General features: G+C 39.6%; 1 protein-coding gene across 1 annotated transcript in view; it reads left to right on the top strand.

Annotated features, from left to right (window-relative positions):
* Positions 1 to 18,788, top strand: part of LOC126419854 (protein takeout-like) — an 88,846-nt gene that overhangs the window by 57,724 nt on the left and 12,334 nt on the right. The window contains exons 3-4 of the mRNA XM_050087110.1: positions 6,665 to 6,812; positions 7,015 to 7,154. Coding sequence (XP_049943067.1) covers positions 6,665 to 6,812; positions 7,015 to 7,154 — 288 coding nt within the window. The remainder of the gene's footprint in view (positions 1 to 6,664; positions 6,813 to 7,014; positions 7,155 to 18,788) is intronic.

Here is an 18,788-nt window from a genome sequence, read left to right on the forward strand (position 1 = left end):
TACAAATGTTACTGTTATTTTTCTTGTTATAAGTCTGAAAATAACTGACATAAATATTATCTTAATTACCCTAAGTTTTTACCTGATTTACTTCATTATATAAATGTAACTGTTAAATTTTCTCATTGTGAGTTAATTATAACAATACCAGAGAAGGAAAGTTGCTACTCACCATATAGCAGAGATGCTGAGTTGCGATAGGCACTACAAAAAGATTCACACAATTACGCCTTTTGGCCATTAAGGCCTTTGTCAGCAGTAGACACACATACACACATGCACACACATACACACACGCACACACACTCACGTAAACTCAACTTGCACACATATCTGCAGTCTCAGAGAGCTAAAACCACACTGCGAACAGCAGCACCAATGCATGATGGGAATGGCGACTGGGTGGGGGTAAGGAGGGGGCTGGGGGAGGGAGGGAGAAGGATAGTATGGTGGGAGTGGCGGACAGTGAAGTGTTGCAGTTTAGACGGAGGGCAGGAGAGAAGGTGCGGAGGGGGGAGGGGGTAAGTAGCAGAAAGGAGAGAAATAAAAAGAAATTAAAAGACTGGGTGTGACGGAGAAATGACAGCTGTGTGTTCTGAAATGGGAAATGGGAGGGGGCTGGATGGGTGAGGACAGTGACTAATGAAGGTTGAGGCCAGGAGGGTTACGGGACCGTAGGGAAAGTTGCCACCTGCACAATTCAGAAAAGCTGGTGTTGGTGGGAAGGATTCACATGGCACAGGCTGTGAGGCAGTCGTTGAGATGAGGGATACCATGTTGGGCAGCGTGTTTAGCAACAGAGTGGTCAACTTGTTTTTTGCCACAGTTTGGCGGTGGTTGTTCATGTGGACAGACAGCTTGTTTGTTGTCATGCCTACATAGAATGCAGCACAGTGGTTGCAGATTAGCTTGTAAATCACATGACTGGTTTCACAGGTAGCCCTACCTTTGATGGAATGGATGATGTAGTGACCGGACTGGAGTAGGTGGTGGTAGGAGGATGTATGGGACAGGTCTTGCATCTAGGTCTATTGCAGGGGTATGAGCCATGAGGTAAGGGATTGGGAGCAGGGGTTGTGTAAAGATAGATGAGTATATTATGTAGGTTCAGTGGATGATGGAATACCATGGTAGGAGGGGTGGGAAGGGTAGTGGGCAGGACATTTCTCATTTCAGGGCACGACGAGAGGTAATCGAAACCCTGGCGTAGAATGTAATTCAGTTGCTCCAGTCCCGGATGGTACTGAGTTACGAGGGGTATGCTCCTCTGTGGCTGGACTGTGGGACTTTTGGAGGTGATGGGAGACTGGTTCAGATTCATTGATGACATCTTTGGCATCTGGATTGAAGGTGAGGACACCTTATTCACATTCCTCCAGAGCGTCAACAACTTCTCCCCCATTTGCTTCACTTGGTCCTACTCAACCCAACAAGCCACCTTCTTACATGTTGACCTTCACCTCAGAGATGGCTACATCAGTACCTCCGCCCATATCAAACCTATTAACCACCAGCAATACCTCCACTTCGACAGCTACCACCCATTCCATACCAAGAAGTCCCTTCAGTACAGCCCAGCCACTCATGGTTGTCACATCTCCAGTGATGAGCAGTCCCTCTCAAAATATACCGAGGGTCTCACTGAAGCCATCACTGACTGTAATTATCCTCCCATTCTTGTACAAAAACAAATCTCCTGTGCCTTATCTTTCCAGTCTCGCACGACCTCCCTAAGTCCCACAGTCTGGCCACAGAGGAGCATTCCCCTTGTAACTCAGTACCATCTGGGACTGGAGCAACTGAATTACATTCTCCGCCAGGGTTTCGATTACCTCTGTCATGACCTGAAGTGAGAAATGTCCTGCCCACTACCCTTCCCACCCCTACTACCATACTATTCTGCCATCCACTGAACCTACACAATATACTCGTCCATCCGTACACAACCCCTGCTCCCAATCCCTTACCTCATGGCTCATACCCCTGTAACAGACCTAGATGCAAGACCTGTTCCATACATCCTCCTACCACCACCTACTCTAGTACAGTCACTAACATCACCTATTCCATCAAAGGCAGGGCTACCTGTGAAACCAGTCATGTGATTTACAAGCTAAGCTGCAACCACTGTGCTGCATTCTATATAGGCATGACAACGAACAAGTTGTCTGTCCGCATGAATGGCCACTGACTAACTGTGGCAAAAAAACAAGTGGACCACCCTATTGCTGAACATGCTGTCAAACATGATATCCCTCATCTCAATGACTGCTTCACAGCCTGTGCCATATGGATCCTTCCCACCAACACCAGCTTTTCTGAATTGTGCAGGTGGGAGCTTTCCCTGCAATACATCCTACATTCCCGTAACCCTCCTGGTCTGAACCTTCATTAGTCACTGTCTTCACCCTTCCAGCCCCCTCCCTGTTCCCATTCCAACACTACACAGCCGTCATTTCGCCACCACACCCAGTCTTTTAATTTCTTTTTATTTCTCTCCTTTCCACTACTTACCCCCTCCCCCCTCCGAACCTTCTCTCCTGCCCTCCGTCTAAACTGCAACACTTCACTGTCCGCCTCTCCCACCATACTATCCCTCCCTGTACCCCCCCCCCCCTCCTCCTTACCCCCACCCAGTTGCCACTCCCATCATGCATTGGTACTGCTGTTTGCAGTGTGGTTTCAGCTCTCTGAGACTGTAGACATGTGTGCAAGTTGAGTTTATGTGTGTGTGTGTGTGTGTGTGTGTGTGTGTGTGTGTGTGTGTGTGTGTGTGTGTATGTGTGTCTACTGCGGACAAAGGCCTTAATGGCCAAAAGATTTAATTGTGTGAATTTTTGTGTTGTGCCTATTGAGACTCAGCAACTCCGCTATGTGGTGAGTAGCAACTTTCCTTCTCTGGTATTGTTACATTCCATCCTGGATTTTCCTTTGTTTGAGTTAATTATAACATTTACACAAATTGCAATTATAATTTGTTCCACACCCATTGGTTTTTCTTGTTATGAATTAATTATGATATTCATACAAATTGCAACTGTGACTTGCCTTATATCCCTGTGTAATAACACACAACAGGATTTCTGGAATCAATAAAAATAGTTTGGCACAATGTTTTATTACATAAGGAAGTTCTGATTTAATTCTATTGGAAACCATGGGCCATGGCATGAAATGAACATCATTATTTTATATACATCAAGAGTATCTTATTTATTTAACTTAAAGGACAATACTGCAGCATTGTATACAGAAAAGTTATTTAAAATATTAGTGAGCAACTAATATTCTCAGTTTCAACCCTATCATAAAGTTCTGAGCTTGACAGCTGTCCATCTAATATGAATTTAATCATTATTCTAATTTATTTATTTATTTGTCCTAGAATGATTTTAGTATATTGTTTGTACTCATGATACAGGACAGTGTAAATCTAGTTAATTTACAATACAGTAATCATTTTGACTAAATTGTTGACATAATCAAAATGCATAATAATGTAGGTTGGTGTACTACATTGCATCTACATATGATAGTATCAGTTATTAAATGATATGACATAATAAGAACAATGTAAACTATATTATGAATTGACAATTAATAAAATTTGGTAAATGAGTTTCACTTATTACAATGTTTCATAAAATCAGACAGAGAATAGAAGCAGTGGTCAAGCAATAACTGTTTTAACTTTATTTTAAATTCATTTTAGGTAAGAAGATGAATGATTATATAACATAGCTCCAGTAAGATACACTCCTCCTTTGCATAAGTTTCATGTGTAGGTTCATCTTCTGCCTAGTTTCATATTTGTGTCTGAAGAGATTTTCCTTTTTTAAGATGCTCCCTTTTGTAAAAATTTGTATTTCATATATATACAAGCAAGGCAGCAGCAATATTTTGAGGGTTTTAAAATGGGATCTGCAGGAATCCTTGTATTTATTTTTTTATCACCCTGATTTTCTTTTTCTGTATTTTAAATGTTTTTGTAGAAATTCCCCCCAAAAATTATTCCATACATAAGTAGCTACTGTATACTGCACTGGTACGCTGTCAGCACTGATAAGCAACTTGTATTCTGAGTGAGGATCCTAATGGTATATGCTGGTGAATTCAGTCTCTTATTTAAATTGTTTAGGAGCACCTCCCATTCAGATCTGTCTGAACATGAATACCTAGAAATTGTGTATGGCTGACCTTCAACACATTTTTTCCTTTGATAGTGAAAACAGAGTTTGCAGGATGGAGGTTTTGTGTGGTTTGGAAGTTCACTGCCACAGTTTTTTCAGACTTTATGATGAGCCTATTGGTCCTGAGCCAGTTCATTAAGGTATGCATAAATGATGTTGCAGGCTCCTGCAGATTTTTCTCATTCTGTGATTTAATTAGAATATTAGTGTCATCTGCAAAGAGTACAGTGGTTCCACCATGTATTGTACTAGCCAAGTCATTTATATACAGCAGAAATAGGGCATGCCCCATAACTGGCCCATGAGGGAGTCCATACTTGATTTTCTCCTCATCACTGTAAAAATTAGAAATTTTTTGTGTTTCATTATCTTTGTGTTTTATTTCTGTAGTCTGCTAATAATTACTGAGGTACGACTGGAGCCACATTTCAGACTGGCCTCTAATTCCATAATTACTTAATTTACACAAGAGAATGCCATGATCAATAACATCGAAGACTTTACTTAGATCCAGAAATATCCCAGATACATGTTGCTTACTATCCACTGCTTTTAGTGCTTTATTTAAGAAGACAAAATTTGCTGTCTGAGTTGACTTTCCATCTCTGATCCCATGTTGGGAGTCACTTATCAGCCTCTCTTTATTTAAGAAAACTTTTAATATTCTAAGGAACACTTTCTCCATAATTTTGCTGAGGCCTGACAATACTGAAATCAGCCTATAATTATCAATATCACTTTTTGCACCATTCTCATACAAAGGTGTTAATTTTGCATTTTTTAGATTATTTGGAAACACACCACTCTCTAGAGATGAATTTACTATGTCTGTTAATGGTTCCACAATAAATGTTGCGCTAACTTTGCTAATAGCATCTGGTAACTTATCAACAACCACTGAATATTTATTAGGTAATTCTTTTAGGATTCTTGACAAATCCTCAGGTGTTGCTACATACATGAATAATGTGTTTGGATGAATTTTTTTATCTGAGTGACTGGCTGGCTGTTTGTCAAGGTTTGTATTTATTAACTGCTGTGCTAGGCTAGAGAAATAATTGTTGAAAGCACTCACCACATGTTTGGGGTCAGTTAGTTTCTTTTTATTCATAATCTGCTTTATATTACTGTGATTAACTGGCCTGGTGCCCATTTCTTTTTTTATAACTTGCCAGGTTGCCTCAGTTTTATTTTGTCATTTGTTTAAATAACTCAGTATTCTTATGTATCTTGTAAAATATGTAATAAAGTTAGAATTAGTATTTTGCTTGGAGTACTCATACAAACACCTTTTATTTTGACATGATATCCTTATCCCTTTTGCAATTCACTTGTTTGTTTTTTGAGTAGAATTAAACAGATATTTTCTTGGGAAAAGCCATTTTAAAAAAAGTTTGAATGTAGCCATAAACTTATCAATATCTCACTTGTACCATTACAGTCATATACATTTTTCCAATTTCCACCTTTAAGGAGAGAACAGAAATATTCCACATTTTTTGTACTGAAATTCCTTACAGTGTGTTGTATTTTACTGGAAATTGAGTGTTCTGAAATATTCATGGCAAGAATTTGAGCATCGTGATCACTAAACCCCATGTTTACAACTTGTATGTTACAGGCATATTTGCATGTATTTATCAAGATCTGGTCAATAACAGATGCAGAAGTTGATGTTTCGCGAGTTGGTTCAGTTACCATTGCACTGACATTGAACGAAAGTAGTAGATTTATAATGTCATCTCTGAATTTATTGGATTTCAAGAAATCAATATTAAAGTCACCACATATAATTATATTTTTCTTGGGAGAGTGAATTTCTTCCAAGAGGTCCTCCATGCAACTGTAAAACACTTTTTTGTCCCCATCTGGTGACTTGTATACACAAACAATAACTGTATTTTGCCTTAGTAGTTCAGCTATAGAGAGTTTTGTATCTTTTTCACAGGACAGTTTATGATGTGTAGTTACACTTTTGAATTCAATGTTTTCTCTAACATATACACTGGTACCCCCAGACTCGATATTTTCCCACAAAACATGCTTCCAAGTTTGAACTAAAGAATGTACGTTTGCTCTAACATATCTTGTTTGAGCCAGTGTTCTGTAAAGCTTAGTACAGAAATATCATTAAGTCATTTAACATTATTTCTATTTCATTTAGTTTATTTGAGAGTGATTGAAATTTTGATGCAGTAATTTAAAATTAGGTACAGGGAGTAAATCATTTCTTGCTTGACCACTTACCTCACTATTTGAGCAAGTGTACTTAGTAGGAAAAAATCCTCACGTTTTTCAGGGATGGTGTTTGACGTATGGCTTTCTGGTTCACCATATGTGGGTTCCTACCTTTCTTCTATTGAAATGTTCCCAATTTCCACTTTTTTTTCGTCCTTTTTTCACCCATCTGCCCATTAATGACTGCCTTGTTGCTGCATTTGATGGCTTGAAATTTAACCTATGATATGTTTTAGGGCTTCCAGCATTTGGGGTCTACTCAATAGATCCACTGAAGGTAACACAAATGTTGATTGATCAAGGAGATGGACCAGTTAATATCAAATTGGATTTCACTGATCAGACATTCACAGGATTTGGAGACATCACTGTGAAAGATGTAAAGTAAGTGAAGACTGAGAAAGTGAGACTGTCTACAGCTCAACAAAGAGTGATATAATTATGTTTATAATGTTTCAATCTGTGTGTGTGTGGGGGCGGGGGGGGGGGGGGGGGGGGGTTACACACTTGTGTCCATACATACATTGTCAGTGTTGTACAGTTTGAATTGTTACATAAAATAATTCTAAATCTTTTTTCTCCCCAGGGTTAACCTGGACCCAGACAACTTCCATGTTGATGCTAAGGTATCAATTCCCAATTTGGACCTAAAAGGAAAATATCAAATTGATGGGAAAGTCCTTGTGCTACCAATACAAGGGAAAGGAAACAGTGACCTGACATTAAGTAAGTTTGGATATTCATCAGTCACAAAGCCAATTCAAAAGCATCAGTGATTTCATCACACTTCTTTCCTACAGAATTCACATTCTTATAATATTAGTATAAGAGCTTTTAATGTTCTCTGTGGTTTCATTCTTCCATTACAGCTTTCTACACAAAAATACATTATCTAACAATAATGATAACACACATAATAAGTGCACCTGATATGCTACATAACATACTGCTCTCATTTTAAGTTCAAGGATGTAGACACATGTGTTCATCCTGGAAATTTGGGCACACCTCATCAGCCATGAGTCATGCAAAAATGTCTGGGGTTCTAGTATTTGACTAGCGAGGGCATTTTGTTTTTTTTTTTTTTTTTTTTAATCTTAAACCTGGCGGGTGTGGCTAACAGTCCTGCCACAACTTTTCACCTAAACATTTGGCAACATAAAAGGGATACTGCATTATGTTGTTATCTTGTATGAAGTAAATCATGCACAGGTTTTTGATTATTTTGTCTCTATTCCTTTTTTGTCTTACTGTTTAGAAATGGGCAAAAGAAAGTGTTTGTTTAATGTTGACCTGCAATAGGAATACAAATTTTTGAAACCATGTAATCACAGTAACAATGAAGGACTTTATTGCACACTATGGACTGGAGAATTTTCTGTTGCATGTAAAAAAAAGAGATTTAGTATTTATTTTATTTATCCATCTATTAACAATAAATATGGTATGGTTGTCATCCAAATACACATGTAAATTGATGGGAAACCATTTCAAGGAAATGGAACATGCAAATATGTAAATAAAAAAGTATGTACAAAATAATTGTCATGGAGTAGATGATGATTTTAAAGTGATTTATTACATACAATTTTTAAAGCAAAAAACTTTCAATGCCTAGACCACAATTTTCCTATCACAATTAAAGTACGATAATTAGTTTTGATTGCTATCTGCAACCATCTTCATCGTTCAGAATGTGAAAAGGTGGTGAATAGGCACTGTAAAGCATCGTTAGGTGTAGTCATGCAATAACGTGCATTCATAAATAACAAAATAATAACAGTACACAGTTCAAAAAGATCACCACAAGCAATCCATGTTGTAAACCATAATCTGCTGCAGTATTTTCCTATTATCCTGAACTTGTACACGTTTCATAAGGATGACTACTTCATGTGCCATGCAGGATCACTCTTGTGTAAGCCAGACTATGGAACAGCTGACAGTTTTTGGAACCATTGCACATCTGTTCTCACAATATATCTTTCTTTCTTTCTTTTGCTACCATCATTATCCCGCATTGTGCACTGGGTTGGCAGGAATAAGGACGGAGTTGGCATGGTCAGTTTTAAGGGGTGGCCGGATGCCCTTCCTGCCACCACCCCATACCCCCCGGGATGGAATTAGTATATCCCGGCTGTCTGCATCCAACATAAATCGTGAAATAGTGTGAATGCGTTTCAAATGTCTGCAAGTCATGTAACTGAAGTGGGACGTGGGAACCAGCCTGGTATTCACCTAGTAGGATGTGAAAAACCGCCTAAAAACCACATCCAGGCTGGCCGGCACACCGGCTGTTGTCATTAATCTGCTGGGCGGATTCGATCCGGGGCCGGCGCGCCTACCTGAGTCCAGGAAGCAGCGCGTTAGCGCTCTCGGCTACCCTGGCAGGTTGTTCTCACAATAATATCTGCTATTCTATTGCAAGTAACACACGTTTGATCCAACTTTTAATCAAGCAGCTGTACATTTTCCTATATTGCTGTCATCCTACGAGATTACAGTATACAACCTGGCTTCCTCACAGTGAAGATTTTAAACTAAGTACTTTTCTTGTTTTGGTATTTAAATCTGCATGTTATTGCATTATAACAGCTAATGATGCTTTCCTATGCTTATTCAACACACTTTCACATTTTGGACGATCTGAAGGTGGTTGCAGATAGCAACCAAAACTTGTTATCATACTTTAATTGTGATAGGAAAATTGTGGTCTAGGCATTAAAAGTATGTTTTTACTTTAAGAAATTTTTATTTCATAAAATAATACAAGCTCATACAATACATAGTAACACAGAATAATACAACATCATACAGCACATAGCAACAGAGAATAACACAAAATCATAGAATACATAGTAACACAAGTTCATATACATGTTTGCTTGTGGTATTATAATTGCACAGTCTGTTTTCCATAGGGCTTTGGTTTTGTCCTCCCTAGACAGAAAGTCCGTATATACACTACAATAATTAATAATATTATGAAAAAGATAGTTGCTACTCACTGTATAGCGGAGATGCTGAGTCACAGATAGGCATAACAAAAAGACTGTCAGAAAGTGAGCTTTTGGTCAACAAGGCCTTCTTCAAAATTAGACAAAACACACACACACAAACACACACACATACACACAGCAAATGCAATTCGCACACACATAACCACAGTCTCTGGCAGCTGAAGAGATTTTACATCACGCAACAGCTGTCCATTAGATATGCAAATACAGCAAAAGAATAATCACACTTGGAACTCACAGAACAAAGAAAGATAAGCCAAAAAATAATGAGAAATGTTAAACACCAATATCAAAAAGATGTAATTCTAATTATAGAAACAAATAGCAAGAAAACAAGCTCAAGGGCTTACCACAAAATATTTAGCAGACAACTACAAAGATATGATCCTTCAACATTAATGCTAAAGGACAACAATAATAAGATGGCCATAGCAATAGAAAGAAAACAAAGAAATTTTAGCAGAAACATTTGCCAAATTACTAAATTGCAAAGACTGCCCAGAATTACTTCAAATACACACAGATACCCTATTAAAATAACAGCAGAAAATATAAACCCACTTGCAATCCATGATGTCTACAAAGCACTGAAAAAGCTCAAAACTACAATGCAAGTGAGAAGATCAAACATCTGTGCAAGTTTGGAAATATGCAGCAGACCAAATGAAGATATCATTACACAGAAGCAGAAAGAAAATCTGGAACAAAGAAGAACTTTCAAAACAATGAACTACAGCTATAATTTATCCATTAAACAAAAAAAGAGAGAAATCAAATTCAGACAACTATGGAGGAATTTTCTTTTGGATATCACATATAAAGTGATGTCATGAATTCTATACAATTGTTGTAAAGATTCACTTGAACTGGAACTAGGAGAATACCAAGTAGGATTTAGACTGTGCAGAAACTGCCCAGAACAGACAATTACCTTGAAGCTGGTGATGAATTACTACAAAAGAAGAAAAAACAGCAAGTCAACTTTTGTAGACCTCAAAAAAGCTTCAATGATGAAGATACTAAGGAATTTTGGTCTGCATCCCAAATTAATAAAGCCGGCCACGGTGGTCTAGCGGTTCTAGGTGCGCAGTCCGGAACCGTGCGACTGCTAAGGTCGCAGGTTCGATTCCTGCCTCGGGCATGGATGTGTGTGATGTCCTTAGGTTAGTTAGATTTAAGTAGTTCTAAGTTCTAGGGGACTGATGACCACAGATGTTAAGTCCCATAGTGCTCAGAGCCATTTGAACCAAATTAATAAAAATGATAACCTGAACTCTAAGAAACACCAGCTGTAAAGTAAAATTCAGAGGTGAAATATCTGAGCCATTTATTATTAAAACAGGGTTAAGATTGGGAGGGGGTTTATCACCATTCCTTTTCAACTCTGTTCTGGAGTACGTGACGAGAGAATACAATGGTAAAACGAAAATCCTAAAAACATAAGAATTGGAACCAAGAAAGATCAAATAAACTTAAACTGCTTGGGATTTGCAGATGACCTAGAGTTAGTAGCTAAAAACATTTAACAGGCCAGAAGTCAAATAACAAGCCTAGAAAATATTGCACAAAAGATAGGCCTACAGATATCATTAAAAGGACTGAGATAGTGGTAGCAAATTCACTAATAATCAACCACATAATAGTAAATAACAGGAAAGTAAAAACAGTGAAGTAATTTAAATACTTAGGAGAAATTATGACCTAGAGAAGGAACTACAGTGCAGTCTTCCTCTTTGAAACAGCTTTGGAAAAAGACATTTAGTATTTCGGCATCTAGTCTGTCATCCTCTGTTTCAGTACCATTTTGGTCACAGAGTGTCTGGACATTTTGTTTTGATCCACCTACCGCTTTGACATAAGACCAAAATTTCTTAGGATTTTCTGCCAAGTCAGTACACAGAACTTTACTTTCGAATTCATTGAACGCTTCTCGCATAGCCCTCCTCACACTACATTTCACTTCGCGTATTTTTTGTTTGTGTGCAAGGCTTTGGCTAGGTTTATGTTTGCTGTGAAGTTCCCTTTACTTCCGCAGCAGTTTTCTAACTCGGTTGTTGTACCACGGTGGCTCTTTTCCATCTCTTACGATCTTGCTTGGCACATACTCATCTAACGCATATTGTACGATGGTTTTGAACTTTGTCCACTGATCCTCAACACTATCTGTACTTGAGACAAAACTTTTGTGTTGAGCCGTCAGGTACTCTGTAATCTGCTTTTTGTCACTTTTGCTAAACAGAAATATCTTCCTACCTTTTTTAATATTTCTATTTACGGCTGAAATCATCGATGCAATAACCGCTTTATGATCGCTGATTCCCTGTTCTACATTAACTGTTTCAAGTAGTTCGGGTCGGTTTGTCACCAGAAAGTCTAATATGTTATCGCCATGAGTCGGTTCTCTGTTTAACTCCTCAAGTTAGTTTTCAGATAAAACACTTAAAAAAAAAAATTCACTGAATTCTTTGTCCCTGCCACCCGTTATGAATGCTTGAGTCTCCCAGTCTATATCCGGCGAATTAAAATCTTCACCGAGAACTATAACATGGTGGGGAAATCTACTCGAAGTGGATAGTGTCAAATGAAGTGGTGTACAGCAAACTGGAGGACATTATATATGCTATACAGAAAAGAAGGATCTCTTTTTTGATCACATTATGAGGACACCATATTACCAAGAAAAATTATACAGAAACTTTGGAACATGAAGCAACAAGTAAGATGGATGAAGGAAATCAGGGAGGATGTGAAAGCGCTATAATTAACTCTGGAAGATTTGCGAAACAAAACAGAAAATTTAAAGAAAATGAAAAACGTAAAATTGAGATTTAAATGAAAAATAGACAAACAACAAACAATAAAATGGGTATTTTCAGATGAGGAAAGACAAAAAAGATCAGAATAAATGAAAAGATACCGAACAGTTCGAAAGAAAACTTATTGAAGAAGATTCCGAGAAAATGAATGACTGAAGTGGTCCAATGAGGCTGTAAAACCAGAAGAAGAAGGAGAAGAAGAAGAAAAAGTTTTGGGACTAAAGACAGTATTTTAAGTTCTGCATTAATACCGGGTGATCAAAAAGTCAGTATAAATTTGAAAACTGAATAAATCACGGAATAATGTAGATAGAGAGGTACAAATTGACACACATGCTTGGAATGACATGGGGTTTTATTAGAAATTGCAAAAGTTCAAAAAACGTCCAACAGATGGTGCTTCATCTGATCAGAATAGCAATAATTAGCATAACAAATTAAGACAAAGCAAAAATGATATTCTTTACAGGAAATGCTCAATATGTCCACCATCATTCCTCAACAGTAGCCGTAGTTGAGGAATAATGTTGTGAACAGCACTGTAAAGCATGTCCAGAGTTATGGTGAGACATTGGCGTCAGATGTTGCCTTTCAGCATCCCTAGAGATGTCAGTCGATCACGATACACTTGCAACTTCAGGTAACCCCAGAGCCAATAATCGCACAGACTGAGGTCTGGGGACCTGGGAGGCCAAGCATGATGAAAGTGTCGGTTGAGCACACGATCATCACCAAACGACGCGCACAAGAGATCTTTCATGCGTCTAGCAATATCGGGTGGAGAGCCATCCTGCATAAACATTGTTCGTTTCAGCAGGTGTTTATCAGCCAGGCTGGGGATGATGTGATTCTGTAACATATCAGAGTACCTCTCATCCGTCACGGTAGCAGTTACAAAACCAGAATCACACATTTCCTCGAAGAAAAAAGGCTTGATAACAGTAGACATGATAAATCCAACCCATACCGTGACGTTCTTGTTGTGCAATGGAGTTTCCATGACAGTTCTAGTTCTAGGATTTTCGGTAGCCCAAATTCTGCAGTTGTGGGCATTGACAGACCCTCAGAGCATGAAATGAGCTTCATCGGTCCACAACACATTACTCAACCAATTGTCATCTTCCGCCATCTTTTGAAACGCCCACACGACAAATACCCTCCGCTTCACTAAATCGCCAGGTAATAGTTCATGATGCTGATGGACTTTGTACGGATAGCATCAGAGGGTATGCCTAAGTGCCAACCAAACAGTAGTGAATGGAATGCCGGTGCGACGTGCGACTGCACGAGCGCTGACTTCCCCGTGCATAGATGAACCTGCTACAGTCTCCATTTCTTCCTGAACTGTCTCAGCAGCATTACGCCTTGTACTCGGTCAGCCACTACGGGGTCTATCGTCTAAACAACCCCTGCCTTCGAACTTCGAAATCATTCTCGTCACAGCTGCATTTGTCAATGGACCTTTACCCTTTCAGATCCCCATCCTATAGCGACAGGATCGTAACGCTGAACTAGCACATTCCCCATTCTGATAGTACAGCTTCACTAAAAGCGCCTCTTCTGGTAACGTCAACATGCTGCGACTGCTGGCGCATCTGATTCTCTCTCTCATTACAGCTCTTTTTATACACGATTGTCACGCGCAGTCACTGACGTTTTGCCGTCCATCACCATGCATGTGTGTCAATTTTTACCTCTCCTTCTACATTATTCCGTGGTTTATTAAGTTTTCAAATTTATACTGACTTTTTGATCACCCGGTATAAACATTATCAGAAAATGTTTATTTGTCTACATAGTCATTAAACAAGTAGAAACACTGTTCGAGTTGACATTTTTTAAATTCTACCTTAAATCTGTTTTCATCTTCTAACTTTTTGATGTTGACTACGAGTCTGTTGCAAAGTTGTATACCTATATGTTTCACATGCCTTTGAGTGTTTGTTCTTTTTGTTCACTGAGTATAGAGCGCTGCGCTATTTCACGTGCTGTAGTTATGGAAGACAGCATTTGTTTGAAACCTGTAAGATGGGCACTGGCACATAAGACACATTTGTATGTATGTATACAGGGTGTTACAAAAAGGTACGGCCAAACTTTCAGGAAACATTCCTCACACACAAAGAAAGAAAATATGTTATGTGGACATGTGTCCAGAAACGCATACTTTCCATGTTGGAGCTCATTTTATTATTTCTCTTCAAATCACATTAATCATGGAATGGAAACACACAGCAACAGAACGTACCAGCGTGACTTCAAACACTGTGTTACAGGAAATGTTCAAAATGTCCTCCGTTAGCGAGGATACATGCATCCACCCTCCGTCGCATGGAATCCCTGATGCGCTGATGCAGCCCTGCAGAAAGGCGTATTGTATCACTTTTTTTTTTTTTTTTTGGTCATCAGTCTACTGACTGGTTTGATGCGGCCCGCCACGAATTCCTTTCCTGTGCTAACCTCTCCATCTCAGAGTAGCACTTGCAACCTACGTCCTCAATTATTTGCTTGACGTATTCCAATCTCTGTCTTCCTCTACAGCTTTTGCCTTCTACAGCTCCCTCTAGTACCATGGAAGTCATTCCCTCATGTCTTAGCAGATGTCCTATCATCTTGTCCCTTCTCCTTATCAGTGTTTTCCACATATTCCTTTCCTCTCCGATTCTGCGTAGAACCTCCTCATTCCTTACCTTATCACTCCACCTAATTTTCAACATTCGTCTATAGCACCACATCTCAAATGCTTCGATTCTCTTCTGTTCCAGTTTTCCCACAATCCATGTTTCACTACCATACAATGCTGTACTCCAGACGTACATCCTCAGAAATTTCTTCCTCAAATTAAGGCTGGTATTTGATATTAGTAGACTTCTCTTGGCCAGAAATGCCTTTTTTGCCATAGCGAGTCTGCTTTTGATGTCCTCCTTGCTCCATCCATCATTGGTTATTTTACTGCCTAGGTAGCAGAATTCCTTAACTTCATTGACTTCGTGACCATCAATCCTGATGTTAAGTTTCTCGTTGTTCTCATTTCTACTGCTTCTCATTACCTTCGTCTTTCTCCGATTTACTCTCAAACCATACTGTGTACTCATTAGACTGTTCATTCCGTTCAGCAGATCATTTAATTCTTCTTCACTTTCACTCAGGATAGCAATGTCATCAGCGAATCGTATCATTGATATCCTTTCACCTTGTATTTTAATTCCACTCCTGAACCTTTCTTTTATTTCCATCATCGCTTCCTCGATGTACTGACTGAAGAGTAGGGGCGAAAGGCTACAGCCTTGTCTTACACACTTCTTAATACGAGCACTTCTTTCTTGATTGTCCACTCTTATTATTCCCTGTTGGTTTTTGTACATATTGTATATAACCCATCTCTCCCTATAGCTTACCCCTACTTTTTTCAGAATCTGGAACAGCTTGCACCATTTTATATTGTCGAACGCTTTTTCCAGGTCGACAAATCATATGAAAGTGTCTTGATTTTTCTTTAGCCTTGCTTCCATTATTAGCCGTAACGTCAGAATTGCCTCTCTCGTCCCTTTGCTTTTCCTAAAGCCAAACTGATCGTCACCTAGCGCATTATCAATTTTCTTTTCCATTCTTCTGTATATTATTCTTGTAAGTAGCTTCGATGCATGAGCTGTTAAGCTGATTGTGCGATAATTTACGCACTTGTCAGCTCTTGCCATCTTCGGAATTGTGTGGATGATGCTTTTCCGAAAGTCAGATGGTATATCGCCAGACTCATATATTCTACACACCAACGTGAATAGTCGTTTTGTTGCCACTTCCCCCAATGATTTTAGAAATTCTGATAGAATGTTATCTATCCCTTCTGCCTTATTTGACCGTAAGTCCTCCAAAGTTCTTTTAAATTCTGATTCTAATACTGGATCCCCTATCTCTTCTAAATCGACTCCTGTTTCTTCTTCTATCACATCAGACAAATCTTCACCCTCAGAGAGGCTTTCAATGTATTCTTTCCACCTATCTGCTCTCCCCTCTGCATTTAACAGTGGAATTCCCGTTGCACTCTTAATGTTACCACCGTTGCTTTTAATGTCACCAAAGGTTGTTTTGACTTTCCTGTATGCTGAGTCTGTCCTTCCGACAATCATATCTTTTTTGATGTCTTTACATTCTTCCTGCATCCATTTCGTCTTAGCTTCCCTGCACTTCCTATTTATTTCATTCCTCAGCGACTTGTATTTCTGTATTCCTGATTTTCCCGGAACATGTTTGTACTTCCTCCTTTCATCAATCAACTGAAGTATTTCTTCTGTTACCCATGGTTTCTTCACAGCTAAATTCTTTGCACCTGTGTTTTCCTTCCCAACTTCTGTGATGGCCCTTTTTAGAGATGTCCATTCCTCTTCAACTGTACTGCCTACTGTGCTATTCCTTATTGCTGTATCTATAGCGTTAGAGAACTTCAAACGTATCTCGTCATTCCTTAGTACTTCCGTATCCCACTTCTTTGCGTATTGATTCTTCCTGACTAATGTCTTGAACTTCAGCCTACTCTTCATCACTGCTATATTGTGATCTGAGTCTATATCTGCTCCTGGGAACGCCTTACAATCCAGTATCTGATTTCGGAATCTCTGTCTGATCATGATGTAATCTAATTGAAATCTTCCCGTATCTCCCAGCCTTTTCCAAGTATACCTCCTCCTTTTGTGATTCTTGAGCAGGGTATTCGCTATTACTAGCTGAAACTTGTTACAGAACTCAATTAGTCTTTCTCCTCTTTCATTCCTTGTCCCAAGCCCATATTCTCCTGTAACCTTTTCTTCTACTCCTTCCCCTACAACTGCATTCCAGTCGCCCATGACTATTAGATTTTCGTCCCCCTTTACATACTGCACTACCCTTTCAATATCCTCATACATTTTCTCTATCTGTTCATCTTCAGCTTGCGACGTCGGCATGTATACCTGAACTATCGTTGTCGGTGTTGGTCTGCTGTCGATTCTGGTTAGAACAACCCGGTCACTGAACTGTTCACAGTAACACACCCTCTGCCCTACCTTCCTATTCATAACGAACCCTACACCTGTTATAACATTTTCTGCTGCTGTTGATATTACCTGATACTCATCTGACCAGAAATCCTTGTCTTCCTTCCACTTCACTTCACTGACCCCTACTATATCTAGATTGAGCCTCTGCATTTCCCTTTTCAGATTTTCTAGTTTCCCTACCACGTTCAAGCTTCTGACATTCCATGCCCCGACTCATAGAACGTTATCCTTTTGTAGATTATTCAATGTTTTTCTCATGGTAACCTCCCACTTGGCAGTCCCCTCCCAGAGATCAGAATGGGGGACTGTTCCAGAATCTTTTGCCAATGGAGAGATCATCATGACACTTCTTCAATTACAGGCCACATGTCCTGTGGATACACGTTATGTGTCTTTAATGCAGTGGTTTCCATTGCCTTCTGCATCCTCATGTCGTTGATCATTGCTGATTCTTCCGCCTTTAGGGGCAATTTCCCACCCCTAGGACAAGAGAGTGCCCTGAACCTCTATCCACTCCTCCGCCCTCTTTGACAAGGCCGTTGGCAGAATGAGGGCGAGTTCTTATGCCGGAAGTCTTCGGCTGCCAATGCTGACTATTATCAAAATTTAGGCAGTGGCGGGGATCAAACCCGGGACTGAAGACGTTTTGATTATGAATCAAAGACGCTACCCCTAGACCACGGGTTGTATCACAGCCATCCACAATACAAGCACGAAGAGTCTCTACATTTGGTACCGGGGTTGCGTAGACAAGACCTTTCAAATGCCCCCATAAATGAAAGTCAAGAGGGTTGAGGTCAGGAGAGCATGGAGGCCATGGAATTGATCCGCCTCTACCAATCCATTGGTCACCGAATCTGTTGTTGAGAAGCGTATGAACACTTCGACTGAAATGTGCGGGAGCTCCATCATGCATGAACCACATGTTGTGTCGTACTTGTAAAGGCACATGTTCTAGCAGCACAGATAGAGTATCCCGTATGAAATCATGATAACGTGCTCCATTGAGCGTAGGTGGAAGAACATGGGACCCAATCAAGACATCACCAACAATGCCTGCCTAAACGTTCACAGAAAATCTGTGTTGATGATGTGATTGCACAATTGCGTGCGGATTCTCGTCAGCCCACACATGTTGATTGTGAAAATTTACAATTTGATCACGTTGGAATGAAGCCTCATCCGTAAAGAGAATATTTGCATTGAAATGAGGATTGACACATTGTTGGATGAACCGTTCACAGAAGTGTACCCGTGGAGGCCAATCAGCTGCTGATAGTGCCTGCACACGCTGTACATGGTACGGAAACAATTGGTTCTCCCGTAGCACTCTCCATACAGTGACGTGGTCAACGTTATCTTGTACAGCAGCAATTTCTCTGATGCTGACATTAGGGTTATCGTCAACTGCACGAAGAATTGCCTTGTCCATTACAGGTGTCCTCGTCATTCTAGGTCTTCCCCATTCGCGAGTCATAGGCTGGAACGTTC

Source organism: Schistocerca serialis, chromosome 9 (genome assembly GCF_023864345.2).
Source record: "Schistocerca serialis cubense isolate TAMUIC-IGC-003099 chromosome 9, iqSchSeri2.2, whole genome shotgun sequence".
Lineage (NCBI taxonomy): Eukaryota > Metazoa > Arthropoda > Insecta > Orthoptera > Acrididae > Schistocerca > Schistocerca serialis.